This window comes from Pipistrellus kuhlii, unplaced genomic scaffold (assembly GCF_014108245.1).
Source record: "Pipistrellus kuhlii isolate mPipKuh1 unplaced genomic scaffold, mPipKuh1.p scaffold_m20_p_2, whole genome shotgun sequence".
Lineage (NCBI taxonomy): Eukaryota > Metazoa > Chordata > Mammalia > Chiroptera > Vespertilionidae > Pipistrellus > Pipistrellus kuhlii.
In genome coordinates, this window is record NW_023425515.1 from 102,730,729 (window position 1) to 102,747,726 (window position 16,998).

At 38.3% G+C, this 16,998-nt stretch overlaps 1 protein-coding gene across 8 annotated transcripts in view; it reads left to right on the top strand.

Annotated features, from left to right (window-relative positions):
• The window catches only part of CCDC138 (coiled-coil domain containing 138), a 122,004-nt gene that overhangs the window by 63,351 nt on the left and 41,655 nt on the right, over nucleotides 1–16,998 (top strand). For 7 of the 8 annotated variants that reach the window (XM_045584178.1, XM_036447979.2, XM_036447981.2 and 4 more), the window contains one exon: nucleotides 6,724–6,916. The exons of the other annotated variant lie outside the window; for it this stretch is intronic. In XM_045584178.1, the coding sequence (XP_045440134.1) occupies nucleotides 6,724–6,916 (193 nt within the window). The remainder of the gene's footprint in view (nucleotides 1–6,723; nucleotides 6,917–16,998) is intronic. 8 annotated transcript variants of the gene reach the window in all.

Consider the following 16,998-nt stretch of genomic DNA (forward strand, 5'->3'; position numbering starts at 1 on the left):
TCTGCCCTTTCCCCACCTCCCATTGTCCACATCCATAGGTGCACAGTTTTTGTTCAGTCTCTTCCCACACTCCCCACTCCCCTTTTCCCTGAGAATCGTCAGTCCACTCCCCTTCCATACCTCCGATTCTATTATATTCACCAGTTAATATTGTTCATCAGATTTTTTTTAATTCCCTTGGTTTTTAGATTCACTTGTTGATAGTTTAATATTTGTTGTTCATAATTTTTATTTTTATTTTTTTTCTTTTCCGAAAGAACCCCCTTCAGCAATTCATATAATTCTGGTTTGGTGTTGATGAACTCCTTTAGCTTTTTTATTTTTTTATTTTTTTATTAGTGAAGCTCTTTATCTGGCCTTCGATTCTGAGTGATAGCTTTGCTGGGTAGAGTATTTTTGGCTGTAGGTTCTTGCTATTCATCACCTTGAATATTTCTTACCATTCCCGTCTGGCCTGCATGGTTTCTGATGAGAAATCAGCTGACAATCGTATGAGTGCTTCTTTATAGGTAACTACCTGTTTCTCTCTTGCTGCTTTTAATATTCTCTCCTTGTCTTTTGCTCTTGGCATTTTAATTATGATGTGTCTTGGTGTGGTCCTCTTTGGATTCCTTTTTTTTGGGGGGGTTTGTGCACTTCCTGGACTTGTAGGTCTAATTCTTTCACCAGGTGGGGGAAATTTTCTGTCACTATTTCTTTCAGTATGTTTTCGGTATCTTGTTCTCTCTCTTCGTCTGGGACCCCCATAATTCTGATGTTGGTTCGCTTGAAGTTGTCCCAGAGGTTTCTTACATTATCTTCAACTTTCTGGATTCTCTTGTCTTCTTGCTTCTGCGAAGGAGTTTCTTCTGGCTCTTTATGTTCCAAATCTTTGACTTGATCCTTGCAATCTTCCATTCTGTTTTTAGGACTCTGTATAATATTTTTTATTTCAGACAATGTATTCTTTATTTCTTGTTGATCCCTTATTATTTCTAGTTGATCCTTTTTCATATCCTCATAGGTCTCATTTATTTTATTGGCCTTTTCTAGAAAATTCTTGAAAAACCTTATAAGCGTGGTTTTGAACTCTATATTCAGTCATGATTATAGAGCATGATTAATATTTCCCGTAACCATAGCTAGTCCCCAGTATTCTACTTTTGCCCCTAACATTTGTATGGAGACCAGTGGCATCAGCTGAAAACCTGGAGTTTTTATTAGCTCTACCCTGCAGGATTCTCTTGAGACTGTTCTAATCCATGGGCTTGGCCTCTGCTTTTGTTTCTTCTGCAAAGGTTAAAATGAAGAGTGTGGCATGCAGAGCTCCTGAGGGTGAGCCAGGCTGTATCACCTAGGGTGGGATCTTTTCTTTTTCCTGCCCTGTGGCAATTGGGAGCAGCTTGCTCACCTCTGGAAAAAATCTTCCTATGGGTTTGCGGGACTACCACCAAATACTCCTGACTGCTGCTTTTCCCACAATGCTTCCCATCCCAGCCTCTTTGTAGGCACCTTGAGTCTGCAACTCCCTCCCTGTACCAAAGCTTCAAAATAAAACTGTGCCTAGGTTTAAAACAAACAAATAAAGGAAAACACAAAAAATGAAACTGTAGCTTTCTCTCTGACCAGCTCCAGTCTACTGACTCCAGACTCCGCCTAAATGAGCAGATCTGCCACATTTCATGGCAGGACTGGGACTCAAATCTGGGTCTGGCAACTCTAAAACCCAGAGCTCCTACCCATTCATTAAACAATATATATGTATTTATATTGACTTCAGAGAGGAAGAAGGGGGGAGGGGGAGTGATTGTGTTCCTCCTGCACATTTCCTGCTATTGAGCACCCAACAGGAGCATGTACCCTTACCAGAATTGAACCCTGACCTTCTGATTCATGGTTTGATGCTCAACCAATAAGCCATACTAACTAGGGAAGAGTCTATTTTGGAGGTAGTTATATGCTATAGTTTCAGTCTTGCCCATTTTCTTGCTTTAGTTTATTTTTCATGAGAATTATGATTCTAATCCAGCATTTTTTCTTCTGCAATTATTAAAAGTTAGCAAAATCATTGACATTTATAGTCATACTGAGCTGTGTAAGGTAGTGAGGTGTTTATAAGCTAACACTATCAGATATATCTGATAAGCCATTTATCAGCAATGGTAGAGCAAAGAAGACCTTTATTCCTTTGATTTCTCTATGCCAGAAATACCTCATGATCCTATGTTCTTCAATGTATTGAAACTGAATTTTCTCTCAGTTCTTCTCCTAAATTTATACTTAGAAAATTACCTTTCCAATTTTCTAATTCTAGTAGACTGCCAATTTCTTTTAGAAAAATATCTAGTTATGCCGAAACCGGTTTGGCTCAGTGGTAGAGCATCAGTCTGGGGACTGAAAGGTCCCAGGTTCGATTCCGGTCAAGGGCATGTACGTTGGTTGCGGGCACATCCCCAGTAGGGGGTGTGCAAGAGGCAGCTGGTCAATGTTTCTCTCTCATCGACGTTTCTAGCTTGCTATCTCTCTCCCTTCCTCTCTGTAAAAAATCAATAAAATATATTTAAAAGAAAGAAAGAAAGAAAGAAAGAAAGAAAGAAAGAAAGAAAGAAAAATATCTAGTTATAATTTTTAAAAGTTGATTACTTTTTAGACTTGCATGTTTCAACTCTATTTTATTTTCTTAATTAGAAAAACATTGACTTATCAGAGATAATAAAGATCAGAATAGGAATAAATGACAAGAGACAAAAAAAAAAATAACACACCACAAAACACAATTAAAAAGATCAATGAAATCAAGAGCTGGTTCTTTGAAAGGATAAACAAGATATATGAACCTTTAGCCAAGTCATCAAGAAGCAAAGAGAGAGGACCCAAATAAACAAAATAAAAAATGAAAGAGGTGAAATACCAACAGGCCCCACAGAAATATAAAGAATTGTAAAAAAATACTATAAACTCTATTCCAACAAACTAAGCAACCTAAAGGAAATGACCATATTCCTAGAAATATACAACCTTCTAAAACTCAATCAGGAAGAATCTAAAAATCTCAATAGGCTGATAACTATGGAGAAGGTGTGGCCAACCTTTTGGACCTCACAGACCATCAGTGGTCCATGGAGAAAATTTCTGCTATGGAGAAAATTGAAGCAGTCATCAAAAAGCTTCCAGCAAACAAAAGCCCAGGGCCAGACAGCTTCACAGGGGAGTTTTACCAAACATTCAAGGAAGAACTAAAATCTATATCCTTCATACTATTCCAAAAAAAGTCAAGAGGAACACTTCCAAGCTCATTATATGAAGCCAACATTACCCTAATACCAAAACCAAATAAAAACAGCACCAAAAAAAAAAGAGAGAGAGAATTAAAGGCCAATATTCCTCATGACATATATGCTAAAATCCTCAACAAAATTTTTAGCAAATCGGGTCCAGCATTTAACATATATGCTACAATCCTCAACAAAATTTTTTAGCAAATCGGGTCCAGCATTACATCAGAAAGATTATATACCATGACCAAGTAGGATTTATCCCAAGCATGTACAATATCTGCAAATCAATAAACATCACATAAACAAATTGGAAAATAAAAGTCATGTAGTCATTTGATGCAGAAAAAGTATTTGACAAAATCCAACACACTTTCTTGATGAAAACCCTGAGCAAAATTGGAATAGAGGGGTCATACCTCAACGTAATAAAAGACTTACATGACAAACCTACAGCCAACATCATACTCAATAGGCAAAAACTAAAACCATTTCACTTAACACGTTGCAGACCAGTAGTTTTATTGCTAGCTTTACTCAGTTTCTAGATAAGTTTCTATTGAATAAGTACAAAAAATGTTTTGTATAAATGTTATAGACATGCTTTAAAATTAAATACCCATTGCATTTTGAAGTTATATATTACATGTTCTGACAAGCTAATATCTTTTTAAGTATGATACTTTGTGAAACACTGTGTAATATAAAGTGAGAATTCTAGTGATCCTGCCGCCCATGTGCTAAGACTAGTAACAAGACAGGGATGCTGACTTTTATCACTCCTGTTGAACATAGTACTGGAAGTGCTAGCCATAATGATTAGACAAGAAGGAGAAATAAAAGGTATTCAAATTGGAAAAGAAGTAAAACTATCATTATATGCAGATGACGATATTGTACATAGAAAACCCTAAAGACTCCATCAAAAAATTATTAGGCTTAATAAATGAATTCAGCAATGTAGCAGGATACAAAATTAAAGCCAAGAAATCTAAGGCATTTTTACACACCAGTAGTGAACTTACTGAAAAAGAGATTAAAGAAACAATCCCATTTATTATTGTCAAAAAGAAATTAAGATGCCTAGGAATAAACTAAGGAGGTAAGAGACCTGTACTCAGAAAACTACAGGACACTGAAAATAGAGATAGAGGAAGACATAAACAGATGGAAGAATGTACCATGTTTGTGGAATGGTAGAACCATTATAATTAAAATGTCCATATTACCCAAAGAAGTCTATAAATTCAATGCACTCCCCATTAAGATGCCAAGGACATATTTCACAGACCTAGAATGAACTCCAAAAATTCATCTGGAATAAAAAAAAAAGACCCTGAATAGCAGTAGCAATCCTAAGAAAGAAGAATAAAGTAGGAGGGATCTCAATACCAGATATCAAGCTATATTATAAAGCCACTGTTCTTAAAATTACCTGGTACTGGCACAAGAACAGACATGTAGACCTATGGAATAGCATAGATAACTCAGAAATTGACCCAAACCATTCTGCTCAATATTTGACAAAGGAGGCAAGAGCATACAGTGGAGTTAAGACAGTCTCTTCAATAAATGGTGTTGGGAAAATTGGACAAATATATGAAAAAAAACCAAAAAAAAAAACTATACTACCAACTTATACCATACACAAAAATAAACTTAAAATGGATAAAGAAGGTAACCATAAGACTGCAAACCATAAAAATATTACAGGAATGCATAGGTAGCAAAATCTCAGACATATGTCATAGCAGTATCTTCACCAATACAGCTCTTAGGGCAATGGAAACTAAAGAGAAAATAACCAAATGGGACTACATCAAAATAAAAAGCTATACAGCAAAAGAAACCATCAACAAAACAACAAGATAGCCCACTGCAAGGGAGAACATATTTGCCAACATTATCACCAATAAGGGTTTAGTCTCCAACATTTGCAGGGAACTCGTACAACTTAACAAAAGGTAAAAAATCTAATAAAAAAATTGGCAATGGACTTAAATAGATTCTTTTTAAAGAGGACATATAGAAGGTCAAGAGACACGAAAACATGCTCAAAGTCACTAGTCAGCTGAGAGATGAAAATCAAAACAACAATGATGTACCACCTCCCACCTGTCAGAATGGCTATCAACAAATAAACAAATGACAAGTGATGGTGAGGATGCATTCCCACCCTCGTGCACTGCTGGTGGGAATGCAGACTGGTGTAGCCACTGTGGAGAACAGTATGGAGTTTCCTTTAAAAAAAATACCACTAAAAATGGAACTCCCATTTGACCCAGTAATCCCACTTCTAGGAATATATCCTGAGAAACGTATAATACTAATCAGAAAGGACATATGCACCCCTGTGTTCATAGAAGCACAATTTACAGTAGCTAAGATTTGGAAACAGCCTAAATGCCCATTAGTAAATGAGTGGATTACAAAACTGTGGTACATCTATACAATGGAATACTACACTGCTGTAAAAAAAGAAGTTCTTGCCATTTGCAACAGCATGGATGGACCTGGAGAGCATTATGCTAAGCAAAATAAGTCTGTCAGGGGAAAATAAATATCACGTGATTGCACTCATTTGTGGAATATAATGAACAACATAAACTGATGAACAAAAATAGATCCATAGACAGAGAAGCATCGATCATACCGTCAAACCTCAGAAGGAAGGTAGGGGAGGGTGGGCAGAAGCAGGAGAGATCAACCAAAGGACTGGTATGCATGCATGTAAGCATAACTAGTGGACACAGAAACCAGGGGTATGAGGGTACGAGTAGGGGATAATGGGAGCATTGATGGGAGGATAAGGACACATACGTAATACCTTAATAAAGAAAAAACAAAAACAAAAAATTGACATCTTTAGTTCATTTTATATAATAAAAGCATAATATGCAAATTCACCTGATGTCAGGTTGACTATTTAGTGGGAGGTGGGGCCAGTGAGCAGGTGGCATTGGGAGGAGGGCAGAGAGATTGGCCTCTCACTGGCCAGTGCTGTCCCCTGATTGGCCCACCTGGTCACCTCTCACAGAGGGAGTACACTGGCAGTGTCAGTTGACGGGGTGGTTGGGGGCAAGGCTGGACGCTCACCAGCTGGCACCATCCCCTGATCAGCCCACCAGTCGCCTCCTGCAGTAGGAGACCAGTGGTGGCAATGGAATGGTGATGGGGGGGCGGTCCGTCGCTGGCCTGCGCCATCTTCTAATCGGCCTGCCTGTCACCTCTCGCAGAGGGAGACCAGACTGCAGCTTAGTTTCTCTTCCTGCAGGGAGCTGGCTTAAGCTGTCAGTCGGACATCCTGTGAGGGCTCCGGACTGCAAAAGTGTGCAGGCTGGGCTAAGGGGCCTCTCCCCCACCCAGTGCACAAATTTTATGCACTGGGCCTCTAGTATGTTTATAATGTTTAAAATTATATTTTCTGAACATTAATAACTATACTAAGATAATACATATTTTTTAACAGCATTCAACTATGACTTCAACATTGAGGAGATTGGGTGAAGACATATTCAAAGGAGTAGTAAATAAGGGAATTCAGGATAATTCTTTGGAACATACTGTGGATAATAAACCAAAGACAGCTGCTTTCTTTAGGAGTTCCAATTTGCCATTGAGATTTTTGTCAACTTTAATTGTTCTCAAAACAGTCACTCAAGGTAAGCTTTCAGATATATTTATGGTATAATTTTTCTTAAACAACTAGAAGAAAATACTATACAATGAAGCAATTCTTACTCAAATATGGTTTGCATTTTTAGAATGAGATTTTAAATTGTTTTAAAAAAATTATAAAAACTATTTTTGTTTCCTGAATTTGAGACAATGGAGGCATTAGTTAAAATTGTTGCCCCCTCCCAGAAGCCTATGTTGATTCTCTTAGATCATGTTCCATAACAACCTTTGCCCATTATCACTGCATTTACCATGTAGTATTGGAATTGCTAGTTAATTTCCACTAGAGCAGATGTTGCCAAACTATAACCCATGGGCCAAATCTGACCTACCACCTGTTTTTTTTTTTGTTTTTTTGTTTTTTTTAAGAATAAAAATAATTATAAGGTTTATTGGTTAATTAGCCACTCGTTCAACAAATATTTATTGAATGACTGTAATACCAGGCCCCTTGCTGGATACCAGGAATACAGCAGTAAACATAGATATTCTCCATCTTAGAGCTTGCATTCAAATTATATTTACTGAACTTTGTATCTCATAGATGGAGAGCACACCTTTTTCAATGCCAACAAAAACTTACAAATATTGACCCATTAAACTCTGAAAGAAATACCAAATTCCCCAAACCTGAATTTATCTTGGCCACATTCTCTCTCCATAATACAATAAACTAGAGCTTTACCAATGTTTAAGCAACCTCTTAAAAACCCCAAAACTGTCCTAAGTAATTCTTTGATAAATTTGAACATCCAAATTACAAAGGTTATTGTAAACAGGCAATGAGAATGTATCTTGGCAAAACTTGAAGAATGGGCATAAATAATACCAGATGATTATTATTTTTTTAAAAGGTCCTTTTTTTTAAAAATAAGTTTTTATTGTTCATATTATTACAAATGTTCCTTTTTTCCCCCCCACCATTGCTCTCCTCCACCAGGTTCCCACCCCACCATCTGCCCTTTCCCCACTCCCCATTGTCCTCATCCATAGGTGCACAGTTTATGTTCAGTCTCTTCCCACGCCCCCCTCTCCCCTTTTCCCCAAGAATCGTCAGTTCACTCCCCTTCCACACCTCTGATTCTATTATATTCAACAGTTATTATTATTCGTCAGATTTTTTTTTTTAAATTTCCTTGGTTTTTAGATTCACTTGTTGATAGTTACGTATTTGTTGTTCATAATTTTTATCTTTGTTTACTTTCTCTTCTGAAAGAACCCCCTTCAGCAATTCATATAATTCTGGTTTGGTGGTGATGAACTCCTTTAGCTTTTTTTTATTAGTGAAGCTCTTTATCTGACCTTCGATTCTGAGTGATAGCTTTGCTGGATAGATTATCTTTGGCTGTAGGTTCTTACTATTCATCACCTTGAATATCTCTTGCCATTCCCTTCTGGTCTGCATGGTTTCTGTTGAGAAGTCAGCTGACAATCGTATAGGTCAGGGGTCCTCAAACTTTTTAAAGTGGGGGCCAGATCACGGTCCCTCAGAGAGCTGGAGGGCCGGACTATATGAACTACTAATTCCTACTGTAACACCTCGGCTGCGCTCACTGCCCAAAAAACCTGGTGGGCCGGATCAGACTCCTCTGTGGGCCGCAGTTTGAAGACGCCTGGTATAGGTGCTCCTTTATAGGTAACTACCTTCTTTGCTCTTGCAATATTCTCTCTTTGTCTTTTGTTCTTGGAATTTTAAGTATGATGTGTCTTGGTGTGGTCTTTTTTGGATTCCTTTTGTTTGGAGTTCTGTGCGCTTCCTGGACTTGTAAGTCTAATTCTTTCACCAGGTGGGGGAAGTTTTCTGTCACTATTTCTTTCAGTATGTTTTTTTTTTTTTTTTTTTTTTTTTTTTTTTTTGAATTCTTTTTTTTTTTTTTTAATTTAATTATTTATTTTTTTTTTACATATTTTAATGATTTTTTTTTGCCCCCCTCCCTCCCTCCCCCATAGCCCCTCCCTCCTCATAGTTTTATGTCCATTGGTTGTACTTATATGCATGTATACAAGTCCTTCGGTTGATCTATTATCTCCCCCAGATCCTCCTCCCCTCCCCGCTGTAATTTGACAATCTGCTTGTTGCTTTACTGTCTCTATATCTATCTTTTGGTTCATCAGTTTATAATGCTCTTTATTATCCACAAATGAGTGAGGTCATGTGGTGTTTCTCTTTCATTGATTGGCTTATTTCACTCAGCATGATGTTCTCCAATTCCATCCAGGTTGCTGCAAATGATGAGAATTCCTTCTTCTTTATGGCAGCATAGTATTCCATTGTGTAGATGTACCATAGTTTTTTGATCCAATCATCTGCTGACGGGCACCTAGGCTGTTTCCAAATTCTGGCTATTGTAGATTGTGCTGCTATGAACATAGGGGTGCATATATCCTTTCTGATTGGTGTTTCTAGTTTCTTGGGATATATTCCTAGGAGTGGGATTACTGGGTCAAATGGGAGTTCCATTTTCAGTTTTTTGAGGAAACTCCACACTGTTCTCCACAGTGGTTGCACCAGTCTGCATTCCCACCAGCAGTGCACGAGGGTTCCTTTTTCTCCGCAACCTCGCCAACACTTGTCGTTTGTCGATTTGTTGATGTTGGCCATTCTGACAGGTGTGAGATGGTACCGCATTGTTGTTTTGATTTGCATCTCTCGTATAATTAGTGACTTTGAGCATGTTTTCATGTGCCTTTTGGCCTTCCTTCTGTCTTCTTTTGAAAATATTCTATTTAGGTCCCTTGCCCATTTCTTAATTGGATCATTCATCTTCCTTTTATTTAGTTGTATCAGCTGTCTGTAGATGTTAGAGATTAAACCTTTATCAGTAGTGTTATTTGCAAATATGTTCTCCCACACCGTGGGCTTTCTTGTTGTTTTGTTGATGGTTTCTTTTGCTGTAAAAAAGCTTTTTATTTTGATGTAGTCCCATTTGTTTATTTTCTCTTTAGCTTCCATTGCCCTAGGGGCAGTATCAGTGAAGAAGTTCTTTTGGCATACGTCTGAGATTTTGCTGCCTGAAGATGCTTCTAGTATTTTTATGGTTTCCCGTCTGATGTTTAAGTCCTGTATCCATTTTGAGTTTATTTTTGTGTATGGTGTAAGTTGGTGATCTAGTTTCATTCTTTTGCATGTGTCTACCCAATTTTCCCAACACCATTTATTGAAGAAACTGTCTTGACTCCATTGTATATTCTTTCCTCCTTTGTCAAATATTAATTGAGCATATTGATTTGGGTTGATATCTGGGTTCTCGATTCTATTCCATTGATCTATATGTCTGTTCTTGTGCCAGTACCAGGCTGTTTTGAGAACAGTGGCTTTGTAATACAGTTTGAAGTCCGGTATTGAGATCCCTCCTACTTTACCCTTCTTTCTCAGGATTGCTGTGGCTATTCGGGGTCTTTTATTGTTCCAAATGAACTGTTGGAGAGTTCTTTCTAGGTCAGTGAAATATGCCCTTGGTATTTTAATGGGGAGTGCATTGAACCTATAGATTGCTTTAGGAAGTATGGACATTTTGATGATGTTGATTCTACCAATCCATGAACATGGTATGTTCTTCCATCTCCTTACATCATCCTCTACCTCTTTTTTCAGTGTCGTGTAATTTTCTGCATATAGATCCTTTACTTCCTTAGTTAAATTTATTCCTAGGTATCTTAATTTTTTTGGTGCGATGGTAAATGGAATTGCTTTTTTAGTCTCTGTTTCTGTAGTTTCACTGTTGGTGTATAGAAATGCCATGGATTTCTTGGCGTTAATTTTGTATCCTGCTACATTGCCAAATTCATTTATTAAGTCAATTAGTTTCTTAATGGAGTCTTTTGGGTTCTTTATGTACAATATCATGTCATCTGCAAATAAGGATAACTTTACTTCTTCTTTTCCAATTTGGATGCCTTTTATTTCGTCCTCTTGTCTAATTGCAATGGCTAGTACTTCCAGTACTATGTCAAACAGGAGTGGCGAAAGTGGGCATCCCTGTCTTGTTCCTGTTCTTAGAGGGAATGGTTTTAGTTTTTGCCCATTGAGTATAATGTTGGCTGTGGGTTTATCATATATAGCTTTTATTATGTTGAGGTATGATCCTTGTACTCCCACTTTGTTAAGAGTTTTTATCAGGAAAGGGTGTTGGATTTTATCGAATGCTTTTTCTGCATCAATTGATATGACTATATGATTTTTATCTTTCAATTTGTTTATGTGATGTATCACGTTTATTGATTTGCGGATATTGTACCATCCTTGCATTCCTGGAATAAATCCTACTTGGTCATGGTGTATGATCTTTGTGATGCTCTGCTGGAGCCGATTTGCTAGGATTTTGTTGAGGATTTTGGCATCTATGTTCATGAGGGATATTGGCCTGTAATTCTCTTTCATTGAGTTGTCTTTATCTGGTTTTGGTATTAGGGTGATGCTGGCTTCATAGAAGGAGTTTGGAAGTGTTCCTTCCTCTTGAATTTTTTGGAAAAGTCTGAGGAGGATAGGTTTTAGTTCTTCCTTGAATGTTTGGTAAAACTCTCCTGTGAAGCCATCTGGCCCTGGGCTTTTGTTTGCTGGAAGCTTTCTGATGACTGTTTCAATTTCTTCCCAAGTCACTGGTCTATTGAGATTTTTAGATTCTTCCTGATCGAGTTTTGGAAGTTTGTATTTTTCTAGGAATATGTCCATTTCCTCCAGGTTGTTCAGTTTGTTGGAATAGAGTTGTTCGTAGTATTTTGTAACAATCCGTTGTATTTCGTTGGGGTCTGTTGTTATTTCACCTCTTTCATTTCTGATTTTGTTTATTTGGGTCCTCTCTCTTTGTTTCTTAGTTAGCCTGGCTAGAGGTTCATCTATCTTGTTTATTCTTTCAAAGAACCAGCTCTTGGTTTTGTTGATCTTATGTATTGTTTTTTTGGTCTCTATGTCGTTTATCTGTGCTCTGATTTTTGTTATTTCCTTCCTTCTGCTTACACTGGGCTTTTCTTGTTGCTCCTTTTCTAACTCTTTGAGTTGTAGAGTTAGATCATCTGTTACCCCTTTTTCTAGTTTTTTGCAATAGGCTTGTAAGGATATGAACTTCCCTCTCAAGACTGCTTTTGCTGTGTCCCATAGATTTTGGATTGTTGTGTTTTCATTGTCATTTGTTTCCAGGATGTTTTTAATTTCTTCCTTGATTTCTCTGGTAACCCAGTCCTTGTTTAATAGCGTGCTGTTTAGTCTCCATGTGTTTGATTTCTTTGGATTATTTTTATTGTAGTTAATTTCCAGTTTTATGCCATTATGGTCTGAGAAGATACTTGATATGATTTCTATCTTCTTGAATTTGAAGAGACTTTGCCTATGACCCAAAATGTGGTCTATCTTTGAGAATGTCCCATGTGCACTTGAGAAGAATGTATATTCTGTGGCTTTGGGGTGGAGTGTTCTGAAGATGTCAATTAATTCCATCTGGTCTAGTGAGTCACTTAGGATCGATATTTCTTTGCTGTTTTTTTGTTTAGATGATTTGTCGAAGGGTGACAGTGGGGTATTAAAATCTCCTACTATGATTGTATTGCTATTAATCTCTCTCTTAATGTCCTCCAGCAGTTTTTTTATGTATTTGGTTGCTCCTGTATTGGGTGCATATATATTTACCAGGGTTATTTCTTCTTGTTGGATTGTTCCCTTTAGTATTATGAAATGGCCTTCATTATCTCTTATTATGTCCTTCACTCTGAGATCTAATTTGTCAGATATAAGTATTGCTACCCCAGCTTTTTTTTCATTTCCATTTGCCTGGAAAACTTTTTTCCATCCCTTCACCCTCAGTCTGTGTGCATCTTTTTTTCTGAGGTGGGTTTCTTGTAGACAACAGATGTATGGGTCTTGTTTTCTTATCCAATCTGTTACCCTATGTCTTTTGATTGGAGCATTTAATCCATTTACATTTAAGGTTATTATTGATAGGTACACATTTGACGCCATTTTTATTCTATACCCGTGTTCCTTCTTCACTTCCTATTTCTTTATTTTTACAGTAGACCCTTTAGCATTTCTTGCATTACTGGTTTGGTGGAGATAAATTCCTTCAGTCTTTTTTTGTCTGTGAAGCTCCTGATTTCCCCTTCAATTTTGATTGATAGCCTTGCTGGGTACAGTATTCTTGGATTCAGACCCTTCCTTTGCATGACTTTGTAAATTTCATCCCATTCCCTTCTGGCCTGGTAAGTTTCTGTTGAGAAATCAGTTGCTAGTCTGATGGGGGTTCCTTTGTATGTAACTTTCTGTCTCTCTCTGGCTGCTTTTAAGATTCTTACTTTGTCATTGTTGTTTGCCAATTTGATTATAATGTGCCTTGGAGTCTGTCTTCTGGGATTCATTTTGCTTGGGACTCTGCGAGCATCTTGGATTTGTGTGGGTTTTTTCTTCTCTATTTCAGGAAAGTTTTCTGTCATTATTTCTTGAAATACTTTTTCCATGTCTACCTCAGTTTCCTTTCCTTCTGGAACCCCTATTATTCGAATATTATTTTGTTTTGTAATGTCCCAAAGCTCCCGTAGGCTCTCCTCCTGCTTTTTAATCTTTTTTTCTAGAAGCTGCTCTACTTGGGTATTTTTTTCCATCTTATCTTCTAGCTCACTGATGCGGTCCTCTGCTTCCTCTAGTCTACTCTTGATGCTTTCTATTGAGTTCTTCATGGTAGCGATGTCATTTTTTATTTCTTCTTGGTTCTTCTTCAATTCCTCATGGTTCTTCCTCATTTCTTCTTGGTTATTGTCAAATTTCTCTTCCATTCTTTTTAGCCAGCCTATGATCATTATTCTGAATTCTTGCTCTGGTAGGCTGCTTACCTCGGGCTCGTTTACTTCCTTTTCTGGTGATGCCTGCTTTTCTTTCATGTGCGGACTATGTTTTTGTCTCCCCATGGCCTCTCTTCTCAGGATGTCTGGTTATGTGGTGTTCCTTCTCCTGCGTTGATTTAAAATTTGAAAATACAAACACTACCTGGTACAACACAAGAGGCACTTAACAGGAATGTACTTACAATATTAATAACCTTTAGTAAAGGTGACCACTAGAGAAAGGCAACTTAGGGGATAGGAGAGAAGGAAGAAAGGTAAAAATAAAATAAAGAAAAATTTTAAAAAGTAAAAATTAAAATTAAAAAAAATTAAGTAAATAAAATAAAAAAAGAGGGATAAAGAGATATAAAAAGAGGAAAAAAAGTAATGACAAAATAAAGTTGGAAAACAGGGAAAAAAAGAAAGGAGAGGAAAGAGAAAGAGAGAGAAGAAGCAAACTAAAAGAGAAATGGGAAACAAACTATATATATGTGGAGAAAACTGCCATAGAACAACCACTGAACCCAGCTAATGCCAGTAACAATACTTGGAGATTAATACAAACTACAATATCCCCTATTATTAAGTAAGGCTATGATATACAGAAGTAAAAGATACAAACAAAAACAGAGTATTTTTTTTTAAAAAAAATACAAAGCAACAATAACAACACAGTAATAATCATAACAATTTCACTAACAAGCCTAAAAATTCACAATAATCAACCTTCACACAAACAATGCGAAAAGGATAGAGGGGAGAACAGTTTTTCTTTCTTTTTTTTTTTTTTTTTTTTTTTTTAACTAGTTAATATAGTGCAGAGATTGGTATTTATACACTTGGATCAGGGGTTGGAACATAGGTCTATAAGTATAGTGAGAGTTTTAGCAGGGGGTATACAGAAAGAATGGAGGAAAAACTAAAGCCGGAAAGGGATAGGATAAACCGTAGACTAAAAGGGTAAAGTTTAGCAAGAGAGTGATGGTGTAAAGGTCGAGTTGAGATAGGGTTGAATGATGCTATAGTAGAGATTAAAATAGAATGAAGGTTACTCCCAAGGTAAAATAAAGAAAAAAAATAAAATGGTACTGAAGAGGGAAAAAAAAAAAAAAATTGCAAAATAGCAGTAGTAATAGTGATGATAGAGATTGAAAAATGTAATAATTAAAAAGGTAAAATCAAGTAAGGAAAAAAAATCGTTTCTTAAGTAAAAGATATAAAAAATGAAGATTAAATAGAAGAGGTAAAAAATGAAAATAAAATAATAGTAAAATTAGCATAAAAATGTCCAGTAGTGGTCATTCACTTCCTCTGTTAATGTATTTGGCACTCCTGATTCTCGGCCCAAAAAGTCTTGCAGTTCCCAGCATTCCACTGCACCTCAGATTTGTAAGGTAATCCTTAATTTTAAGTAGACTATATCTTAGTTATTTGTGTCCATTTATTTTTGATTAATTAAAAGATAAAAGAAAAGAAAAGAGAAGGAAAAAAAAAAAAAAAAAAAAAAAAGGGGGGGGGGCAGTTTGTAATTCAGCTCTTAGGTGTCAGTGTTACTGGTTTGACCTTCCAGTCTTTTTGGTTGCTCTGGTCTTCTTTCTCTATGGCTCTAGCTGGCAAGGTGCCAGCTGGCTCCCAGACTATCTCTTCTGGTACAGATCCCTTGTTTCCAGGAAGGCAATTTCCCCCTGCAATTTCCCCGGATATGTCCAACTGGGCAGTCCTTCCCTAGTATTCAGAAGCAAGGGGGTGAAGGGGATCAGGCACCAAGGTGTCCAGATGTTCCGCCCTTGGCGAAACAGCCGAGATTCTTAACGCTCTGTCCAGTGACCTGTGGCGTTTTAAAAAAGTCCCGCTTCTGGGGAGGATTACGTCAAACCCAGCACTAGGTGTCGCTGCAGCCTTCTTTGAGTGCTGCTCGGCGGCCGGTAGTGCGCGCTCCCGGCTACCCTGAGGGAGGGGTTGGAGCTCCCCGGCTACCGTAGCTGCCTTGGCCGTGGGACCCCGGTCCCCTAGGCTGTCCCCGCAAACTCTGACCTTTCCGTGGGTGACCGAAGAACTCCCTGGATTCCACGCGCCCGTGCCGATTCGGGCTTCTCAGCTGCTTGATGGACCTCCCCGCTGTGTGTTTTTCCAGGCCTCAGGGATGCTCCTCCTTTCCTGGTAAGATGGCGCTGCCTTCTCTCCGCGAGAGCTCGCTGGGAGAGCCGCTGCAGCCGCGGCAGTGCTGGCCTCTTGGTCAGGAAATCTTGTCCAACGGACCTTTCCTTACCTTCCTAGAGAATTCCGAAGCCCCTTAGCTGCCAATCAACATTCCCTGAGCGACTCAGACGCTGTTTCTATCTGTTCTGGGACCAGAGTCAGAACAAGTCCGACTGTTCGGTCGCCATCTTCAAGCTCCGCCCCCTCTTTCAGTATGTTTTCAATATCTTGCTCTCTCTCATCTTCTGGGACCCCCATAATTCTGATGTTGGTTCGCTTGAAGTTGTCCCAGAGGTTTCTTACATTATCTTCAATTTTCTGGATTCTCTTGCCTTCTAGCTTCTGTGGAGCTCTTCTGGCTCTTTATGTTCCAAATCTTTGACTTGATTCTTGCGATCTTCCTTCTGTTTTTAGGACTCTGTATAATATTTTTTATTTCAGACAATGTATTCTTTATTTCTTGTTGATCCCTTATCATTTCTTGATGACTCCTTATTAATTCTAGTTGATCTCTTTTCATATCCTCATAGGTCTTATCCATCTTTTCTAGGAAATTCTTGAAAAACCTCATAAGCGTAGATTTGAACTCTATATCCAGACGCTTTTTGTCCTCCATTTCTTTCGTTTGTGATCTATTTTGTTGTCGCATTTTGCAGTTACAGATGGGACGGGGTTTCAAGGTGGAGCCTGCAGCTTTGGCTTTCGTCAGCCCCGCCCTATGCGGGTCCTTCAGTGCTCGCTGCCAGCACCTCTGAGAGAAAGGTGCCCTCGATTTTCGCCTGCTGCCAAACAGTCTATGCTCTCCCCCAATGAGCCCGGTATTGGGGTTCAGTTCAGTTGGAAGTGGAGTTGGAGGTGGTGTTCAGAGCAGTCTGGAGCCCCAGTCTCCTTCCCGTCAGGGCAATCCCGTGGCACAGCCGACTGTCCCTTCTCTGCGTGCAATGTGTGCGCGCCTCCAGGACCTCCTTTCGCCTCTCCCCGGGGTTCCACCTTACAGCCCGGCTCCCTATGGCTGAGCCTGAGTCCCCGGGATCTGGCCTAGAACTGAGGTTCAGAG